Below are 9,774 nucleotides of genomic sequence, written 5' to 3'. Positions count from 1 at the left end.
AAAAGTTCACTTATGTGCTTGGAAATATTTAAACTCATGTGGAAGGTTTTCATCTGCGTTCTGTTCCTTAAAGTAATCCTAAAGAAAATCAAGAAAAACAAGAGGCCGGGAAGGGCTTCTAGCTTCCTAAGATCTCAGAGCAAGCTACCTTGGAAAGATTATGTTCAGCAAAGAGTCTACGAGCTATCTGTTCTCAGTAGACGTCTCCGGCTTCCCAGACGTACTACCGTATATGAGGCCTGGGCAAGTTGGGTTGTAGTTCGGATTTCCTCAGTCTTGATTTTAGGGAAATATTGAAAATCACACTAGCACGCTTAATCAAGAAAATTCAATATACACATAGTAGTTTGTAAACCTGGTTTTATTGTTCCTTTTCCCGAAATATGAAAAACTTTCAGTTCTTACTAAGGTTTTATGGAAAACGTAAAGTTTATTTCAGAATATCTGGCACTGAATTTATTATATTTGAAGGATTATCATGGACTCGTTACATTTTTCTCTGTCATATTCCAATAATACCAAATCGTGCAACCAAATATACGACGAGTAGAAAATCCGTAGCCAGAGGGACAGGATCTCAGCTGTGCAGTTCCGTAGATGCTTGTACAAAACCAATAATTTGAAGGATCAGAATAGGGTGCGACTGGTCCAACGGATGAACATATAGGTGCTGTCGTTGTAGCAGATGGTGCTGGCCATGGGAATTTTTCCCAAGGAACACAACCACTCAGGGTTTCAGAACAACCACCGTATTTAGCCTGACAGGTTTTCAAATCAGTGGTATACTGAACATACGACTGTGAGGAAGGACACTTCGTGAGTACTTCTTTGCCATCGACACATAAATTGAAATTATGAGGATCGCAATCTGCAGAAGGTGATGTAGCTCCTGATGTGCAGGACTGGGCGTTTGCTCCCCATAGATGTATCAATAATCCACAAAGGAAGACCGCTTTGATTTGTAGATGGATCTTCATTTTCCTATTTAGGAAAGGAAATATTGGATGATTATGGAAAAGAAAATATAGGAAATTGTGAAATATATCTCGAATGGACTACAAACCACTTGTGAGTATTCAACGCTAATGGCGATTTATATTCACACAACTGACTACTTATAGGCAAATTTTATGTATATGAATGATGATAAGAGTAACGTGTTGGCTTTATATTATTTTTGCAATAATCTTCAAGAAATAAAAAAATAAAAAGCCAAAAATTATTTCTAAGAGATTAGATATCGTCTGCTATTTGTAGTTTAGCCTAAAATTGATAGACCAATAGCTTCTTCCAAACTACAATTTTTATTTATCAATGTAGATATATATTTCGGGAGAAACTTATCCCCTTCATTAGTACAAAGCTATTCCTAGCTATACTTCATTTTTACACGCAATCAGTAGCCGCCTTGGCGGTGCGCATACCACCTTAATGATGCAAGAGCCCCGAGGCGTGGTTTCGTCAGCTCAAGGTGTAATTTGCGCTGGCCGGCGTTACATCTGATGCTACACGTTTCAACCATGCTCGGGTCGGGCTAGACGAAGAATCAATTGGGCTCGTTTTCGACGTGATGGAGCAGGGACACCTAATAGGGCGTCTGTCGGTGAGTGACATAAACAACCTGAATCACTTGCTGACGGAACTTACACTCGGCGACCGGACATGCAGTCAGCTGCTTAGGGAACTGAAACAGCTGGCTGCGGGCACGGTGGCAACAGCCCTGCTCCAATCTTTGTGGTTGCAGCGGCTTTCAGAGGGCAGCAACTGCCGACAAAATCTACGAAGTGGACTCGCGGCTCATTTTTGGTGAGGAGTCGAGCGACGCGCCGGATTAACTCCAGCAGTTACAACATTCAATGACCGCATTGACAACCACCTTATCAAAATCGACATCGTTAATGCTCTCCATCTGGGACGAAGCTCATCAAACAGGTCGAGATCTGCTGCTCGAAATAGGTGCTTGGTTAGTAGGTCATGAAGACTGTCGAAAGCTACCGGGCTATGCTGGTGCCACCCAACGTTTGCGAAAAAAGCCAAAAAATGTACCACACCTTGCGCGTTTGCAACAAACATTTTAATATGTCAGTAGCCCTGCGACAGCTACCTGGAGCACAGCACCACGTCGCCTTTCCGTTTACGACTCCCTGAGCAGACACAACTGTTTGATTGATACAGGCGCTGAGGTTTCGGTTCCCCCTGTATCCAAGTACCATCGATTAACGCCTCAGACGTTAAAATTGGTGGTAGCAAATTCATCGTCGATCCGCTCTTATGGCTACAGGAAAGTAGACCTGAGATTAGGACTTCGACGCACGTATTCGTGGCGTTTCATTAAAGTGGACGTTAGCACTTCCATTTTGGGTGTAGATTTCTAGTGGCACCATGGTTTGTTAGTCAATCTGACACACAGGTCCCTCATTGGTCCCACAACCAACCTTACGTCATTATCCATCATTTTCGAAGAACATACTTACCCCCGCATTCTTGCATTTCTTCAAAAACATTCGTAACATAGCTACCGAGCGCAGCCTCTCCGAGCCAGTAAAGCATGATGTTAAGCACCTCAAGTTTGAAGAGCTCCTCAAGCAGAGTATATGCAGACCCTTAGACAGCTGTTGGTCTTCGCCAACCCACATGGTCCTCAAACTAAGCGGCTAATGGAGACCTTGTGGCGACTATAGACGCCAAAGGCTCAGCCTATTCGGGATCGACATTCCATACCGCCCATTTACGACTCATTCGCTCGCTGGTAGCCGTATTTTTCCTACCTTGCATCTAGCCAAGGCCTTCCAACAAATCCCTATAGCTCCTAACCAGACTCCGAAAACGGCAATATGCAAAACTTTTGGACTCTTCGAGGTCACAAGAATGACTTTTGGACTGTGCAATGCCGCGCAAATGTGTCAGAGATTCATCCACTCTGTTCTACTAAACCTAAACTTTCGTTTTGTTTACATGGATAATGTTCTGGTCGCCTCTTCTTCAGAATCTGAGCACATAGCGAACCTCGAATGTATTTTCCAACACCTCCTTGAGGCCGGTATTGTTTTCAACCAACCGCCAACCGCGCGTGAGATTTCTCGGCCGCAATATAACCCCTAATAGCATCCAATCGGACCCAAACAAGGTGAAAGCAACTGTGAGCTTCCCGCTTTCGAAAACCGTTAAAGATCTGAGAAAGTTCATAGGCATGTTAAACTTCTACCATCGTTTCCAGCCCAGGGCTGCACTTCATCATCCGTTCCTTAACAACAAATTTCTCCGGGCCAGAAAGCAAAGACACCCGACTGATTTAGTGGTCCACAGCGGTAATCGAGGCATTTGAGTAAATCCAGCAACAGCTGGTGGACGCCACACTTCTGGAATTTCCCTAACAAGATGCACTCCTAGCCGATATCGCAGTAGGTGCTGCCCATCACGTAAAGGTGAACCAAATCTGGTAGCCGTTGAGCTTCTTTTCAGAACAGTTGAACCCCGCCCAACGGAACTACAGTACCTATGATCGTGTGTTATTAGCCGCGTGCTTTGCAATAAAATACTTTCACTATTCCCTAGAAGGCAGGCTATTCACAGTCTTCACGAACCAGCCTCTTACATTTCCGTTAAAACAGAAACCAGACAAACGGCTCTTCGTAAACTCAGGCACCTAAGCTTTGTAAGTCAGTTCTCCTGCGACAACCAACACATCCTGGAAAAGACAATCGATTTCGCGTAGAAGGATGACGCAGTTCTTCATGGCTTGAGCAGTAACTCCAAATACACTTTCAGGGAGTTCCATAATTTTGACTCGACATCTACATTATACTGCGAGACCTCAGTAAAGGGACCAAGACCATACATTCACGATCTAGCACACCTAAGGCATCCGGACAACGAACCGGTTAGTCGCTGCGAAATATTTCTGGCCGTTCATGAACAAGGATGTCAATTCTTGGGCCAGACAGTGCATTGCATGTCAGAAGTATAAAACTTCGAAGCATCTAAGAAAAGAAGTCCACCAAGTGCTTTCACACCATCCTCTTCGATTTCATTGGCCCACTGCGAAACCTGGACCGTTTCAGGTATGGCCTCACAATTATTGATATGCTCACATGGTGGCCTGAGGCGATTCTCCTAAAAGACATTACGGCATTATTATGTTCCGAAGCCCTCTATCGAAAATAGGTTCCACGCTTTGGTGTGCCGGCGATCATCATCACTGACCAGGGAATGCAGTTTGAATCCTCTCTTTTCTCTGCGTTAGGCAATTAGACAAACTACTGGGCTTCAAGTGCCTACCACCCTCAGTCTAACGGGATGCTCGAAAGATGGCACAGAACTCTGAAGGCCGTTACAATGCCGTAAGACGATCCTTCTTGGTTGCAAGTCCTGCCGCTCGTCCTATTTTGCCAACGTACGCGAGGAGTTTGCTGTAAGCTTCGCGGAACTTATACACGAGGAGAATTTGAGACTCCCAAGCGACCTAGTTCTCGACGTGAGGACGCGCATAAGTCCAAGCGGATTCTTGCGCCTGCTCAGGGACCCCGTGAGCCGAATCAAACGGCCGCCACCCGCCAACCATGCAAAAAACTTCGCCAGCGTGCCCATCTTGAGTCGTGCACGCACGTCTTGGTAAGGACCGACGCTTCTCGGTTGCCATTGCAGCCACTATACAAAGCACCCTGCAAAGTCCTTGAGTGAGGTCCGCACCACTTTACCCTTGACATCGGAGTCGCGCTTAAGAAGGGTATCAACAGCTTGCCTGAAATCTTTCTTCCGGGAGCCATATTCTCCTTGGGGAGGCGCAAGCAGCGAGTCCGATTCGACTTGCCGAACTGAGAGAGTTTTGCCCCGGGCACTCGCTGAAACCCAGATTTTAGCTGGGGGTGGAGTGCTGTTGAGACCGTCGCTGTAATAAAATCTACCCCTGTTTAAATTTGCCTGCAGCGGACTGCTGGAGCGGCGCGCTCTCAAACACCTGATCCGGCGAAGAAAATTCCTGACGCCAGGTTATTTGAATTTCCACTGGCCGGCATCGAGCATCTTATTAGATTGACTACGTCGTGATCAGCAGCATTTTTGGGAGTTGTCTTCTCAATGTGAGTAACAAAAGGAACTATGACGTTGTCCTCGAAAAAGAAGGGTAAGAAACTACGGACATATCTGCAGGTTAGTAAGGAAGACGCGGTCAAGTTTCATGATGGCATACTCTCTTTTCTTCACGCCTATAAGAATACCCATGATAAAATTGGCTAATAGCGTTCCAATTTTGTTCAATTCAATAGTTAATAGACGTCATCGCTTCTAAGTGGTAAGGTCATGTCAAGCAGTGTGCGTAGAGCTACGACTAGCTACTAAAAAATATAGGACAAACGGTTTCGTCCAGGGCAGAGGCAACTAGTCAGACGCTGCCTCACCTCCGCCCTGGGAGCAGCGTGACCGTCAGTGGCATATATAAAGGATGCATCTGATGCCACTCACGGTCACGCTGCTCCCAGGGCGGAAGTGAAGCAGCGGCTGACGAATTTCCTCTGCCCTGGACGAAACCGTTTGTCCTATGTTTTTTGAATGCTTGGGTGCCATGCTCCAAAAGAGGGATCCGTGGACCAAAAAGACGTGAGAGTAAGCTGCTCTCCATTTAGTCCGGTCCAATAGCAAGTGGTTGTGGACTTAGGATCCCTGACTTATCCTAAACAATAAGACTAGTTACTGTTTAATGGTCGACTGAATAAAGCGTTACAAGTATGGGAGCCAGGGCCCTTCCATATAATGATAATAGGGAGGTTGACAGACTGGGTCGCCGAACGTTTCTTTAATGATGAGACCAGAGTCCCTATTTGGTATTTACCGATAAGTATGGTCCTCAGCGTGGAGTGATAAAAGTTCACTCAGCTGTTTGGTGATAATTGAATTTATGTCTACGGACATAAATCTGGATCTGCACTTTCCTCTTTGAACATGAGGGACATGAAACTCCTGCACTTCTCCTTTACCTATAATACCGCTAAAGAAAATTAGGTTCGGTAAGAGGACAGGAAAAGCTTGTGACTGTACAATTTCCTCGGCATTCACACAAAGGTACATTGGAAAAGCCTTTTTTACCGATAAATCCACTTACGCTATGCATTTGAGGAACTTCCTCATATTTACAAATACTCGTGACTGGCTATTTTGGAAAACCTTCAACTAGTTGAACATCGGTTTACTGTATACGCATTTTTCATAGAAACTGCCATTCCAATTAACATAAAATTTGATTGACATAGGCAGACTAGGGCGGACTGGTCTGATTACGCTTCAAATTAAGGTTACATACGCTGGAAACCATATTCGGATGGATCATCCTGATGACGAAGATCTGTTTGCCCGCCAGTAATGTATTAGATGAACCGGAACAACAGGGGAGATCGTCCTCCCTTCACTGAAAACCGTGCTAACAGTACCCCAAGTTAAGGTGGAACAGCATACGCCTCGGACTACGTGGCTAGTGGGAGGCTTTATTTTCAGTATGTGAACTCTGAATACCTTGGGCACGAAGGCATGGATCCCAATTAAAAAGAAGAAAATTGATGATGAAAAGATAAGAGATGGTGATGCCAGGGGCTGGCTTTGGGTTTACCCAAAGTCAAGGGTTGACACTGGGATCCACTGGTGTTCTGCTCAAGAGCTACTACCAGAAAGCCTGATATAGTCTGAGCAAGATTGCGAGGCTGGTTGGCGAACGTGATGAAAAGGACCTCACAGAAAGCTAATTCCACCGATATGAGGTCGAACAGCAAGACAAGCGGACTTAGGACTGCTACGATTTAACTGCACATCGCAACTACTTAAACAATTGTCGCGTATTAGAGTGTCAAAAAATTTATTTCAGAATAACTCGCATTGTATTTATTATAATATATCTTAAAGGTTACCATAGATAGGATTCACCATATCTGCAAATGAAAATTATGATTGTGTATTCCAATTATACCAAGGGGTGCATCCAATTGTTCGGCTAGTAGAATATCCATAGCCAGATGGACAGGCTTTCAGCTCTGCAGTTCCAGTCGCGCATGAGCAATACCAATAATACGAAGGATCACAATAAGGAGCCACTGCTCCAACCGATGAACACGGAGGTGCTGTCACTGAAGCAGGATTTGACGCTGGCCAAGGAAAATATTCGCAAGGAACACAACCACCGACAGTTAGGGAACAACCTCCGTAGTAGGGGCTACAATCTTTCAAGTTAGTGGTACCATGAGCATATAAAGTTGAAGAAGGACACTTGGTGAGTAGTTGTAGGCCATTAGAACACACGGTGAAATAGTGTGGATCGCCGTTTGTAGCCCACGATGTAGTTCCCGATGTACAAAGCTGGGCATTTGTGTTCCATAGAAGTAAGAGTAATCCACAAAGGAAGAACGCTTTCTTATGCAAAGACATCTCTATTCTCTGATCTAGAAAAGAAGAAATGGAACTGTAAAGGAAATTTATGAATTTGGGGAAATATATCTTGAATGGACTACAAACCACTTGGGAGTATTTACTAAAAATGGCGAATTTTATTTTCAATTGGCTTTTTATGGTGAAATTTTATTCGAATCGTGATAAGATTATTGTGACGACTTTGTATTGTTTAAGTGATCGTTATTGATTTCTACAGATTGGAAAGTGCGAAATGAAGATTATTGTAATGTCTGGTTAAGAGTTATTTTTTGAGACCAAATCACAACCATTCTAATCTGCAAAATATTACCAGATAAGAATGGATTAGAAATATTGCAGATAGTGATTTTTTAGGCAGTTATTTGTGTGTATTCATAGATAGAGGCAAATGAAATCGTTAAGTTATCTGCAACGTTTAGCATCGCCGATAGTTCGTAGACATTGAGATATCCTTCAAGTCAAGCTAAACGAAGGCGATGAGCTCAGGTTTAGGAAGACTGTCAAAATATTTTGTCAAACGATAGAGCTTTCAGAACCCTCGTTTTCTTCTACCTGAGTCAAAAAATGGAACGACATCGGGGCCTGAGAGAAAAATGAGTCGGTTGGACTCTAGAGAGTACTCTTTTCCCTTCACTGACACTGTATTTTGTACGAGTGCTGACAGATGCTAATCCGGCGTCAAATTGCTGCTGTCCACACAAACCGCGCTCTTCTGACCTAGAAACCGGCTTCTCTCCACGACATCGTGCGAGATTTACGCTATAGAAAGAAAGGATGCTTTCTATAGGTAACTGCACGCAACTCCAGCGGAACTTCTTTCAAAATGATATTGGGATCGTGATGGGTGATCTAGATGCTAAGGTGGGCTGCTGAAAACACTACTTAGGGATGAAATCGTCAGGTATGGACTTAGTGTGATGGTTTGTATACCACTCCTAGACTTCCTCCCGACGACTAGACATTAGCTGACACCTCAACCGCGGAGACGAAAAGCTTAAATCTGGACACGGAGGCGCTCTTAGGTCTGCCGTCAACGTCAAGCCTAAAGAAATGCTCCCCTCTTTTCAACACTTTATACGGACCCTCACATGGTGGTTGCAAGGGCTTCTGAGAGGCATCTACGCTAGCCAGGACGTGTGCGGAGACATCTAGGTCCCTGAGGATGTTAGTCCTCGTCGAAAAATAGCGGGATGGCGGGGGTGATTTTAATCTTGCCATGTGTCCGGGTAGCTGAGTGGTTAGAGCACTAGGCTACCGTACGGAAGGTCGCGGTTCAAATCTCACTGGTGACAGTGGAATTTGGTTCGTGATTTCACGTCGGATACCAGTCGACTCAGCTGTGAATGAGTACCTGAGTCAAATCAGGGTAATAATCTCGGGCGAGCGCAATGCTGACCACATTGCCTCCTACAGTCTACTGTAGTGTACCGTTACGGTCTTGAATGAAGTGCTCTAACACACTTCAAGGCCTAGATCCAATATGGATATGGATAACGCGGCAGAGTTGGTAGCGAACTATTTACGATGGCCTGTACGTAGGCCAAGTAGATCTTTGACCGTTTTAGGTTGTATGAAGTCTATAATGGCTTGAACCTTGTCTGGATCTGGTTGGATTTCTTCAGGGCAAATTGCGTGGCCTAAAAACTCCACCTACTGTGGAAAGAATTTGAACTCTTCAGTGTTAAGCATAAGACCGGATTCAAGAAGTCGTTGAAAAATGTATTCGAGATGTATTCCAAATGCTCAGACTCTGACGAAGAGGCGACCAAAACATCATCCAAGTACACGAAACAAAAGTTAAGGTTTCGGAGGACAGAGTGGATGAACCTCTGAAAAGTTTGCGCCGCATTCGCCAGTAGTGCGGATGTGGTGCTGTACATCATAGTTAGCTGGCTGCAAGGGACTACTTGCAGTAGTTTTGTTGCTGAAGCAGCGCACGAATGCGAGGGTAGGCTACTTCTTCAAACATGGTCGAGCGAAGTTACGGGATCTATAAGAGACCTATTCTGCAGATCCACTAGCAGTCCATAGAGGCTTAGAAAGTCTGCAACTAATATGGAACTACTGACACCGGTACAACAAAACGGTATGAGAATATTCGTCGAAGTCCTAGACTTATTTCCATTCGCCTGTAGCGGTAAGTGTGTATGGTTAAAAAATTTGCCGCCGCTATTTTGAGCTATTCCGAAATGTCATGTAATGTGATTCCGCAATACCGGGAGAACTGTGACATCTGCACCTATGTCAGTCAGGTAATGGCGCTTACTCAAGGGGTCGAATATTGTTAACCGGCGTTGAGCTGCGTTCTGGCTGGCCGCCGCCGGAGCTCCCAACAAGTTCAGTTTTTTGAAGCCGTAAACAGAC

At 44.8% G+C, this 9,774-nt stretch overlaps 2 protein-coding genes across 2 annotated transcripts; both read right to left on the bottom strand.

The window, feature by feature from the left end:
- Positions 1-342: 342 nt before the first annotated feature.
- Positions 343-1,121, bottom strand: LOC119649211. Its single transcript, XM_038051268.1, has 2 exons — positions 1,064-1,121; positions 343-981 (listed from the first exon to the last, which is right to left on the bottom strand). The coding sequence occupies exon 2, from the start codon at positions 975-977 to the stop codon at positions 477-479; it is 501 nt and encodes a 166-aa protein (XP_037907196.1). The 5' UTR covers positions 978-981; positions 1,064-1,121; the 3' UTR covers positions 343-476.
- A 5,701-nt stretch (positions 1,122-6,822) lies between these two features.
- On the bottom strand, positions 6,823-7,641 carry LOC119648361. Its single transcript, XM_038050076.1, has 2 exons — positions 7,495-7,641; positions 6,823-7,421 (listed from the first exon to the last, which is right to left on the bottom strand). The coding sequence occupies exon 2, from the start codon at positions 7,405-7,407 to the stop codon at positions 6,928-6,930; it is 480 nt and encodes a 159-aa protein (XP_037906004.1). The 5' UTR covers positions 7,408-7,421; positions 7,495-7,641; the 3' UTR covers positions 6,823-6,927.
- Between the last annotated feature and the right edge of the window lie 2,133 nt (positions 7,642-9,774).

This window comes from Hermetia illucens, chromosome 2 (assembly GCF_905115235.1).
Source record: "Hermetia illucens chromosome 2, iHerIll2.2.curated.20191125, whole genome shotgun sequence".
NCBI lineage: Eukaryota > Metazoa > Arthropoda > Insecta > Diptera > Stratiomyidae > Hermetia > Hermetia illucens.
The sequence above is the reverse complement of the archived record's forward strand: the minus strand, read 5'-3'. Positions and strand labels throughout refer to the sequence as shown.

Bases quoted from the DNA above. Each gene is read 5' to 3' on its own strand.
- LOC119649211 (XM_038051268.1), bottom strand. From the start codon at position 977: ATGAAGATCCATCTACAAATCAAAGCGGTCTTCCTTTGTGGATTATTG.
- LOC119648361 (XM_038050076.1), bottom strand. From the start codon at position 7,407: ATGTCTTTGCATAAGAAAGCGTTCTTCCTTTGTGGATTACTCTTACTT.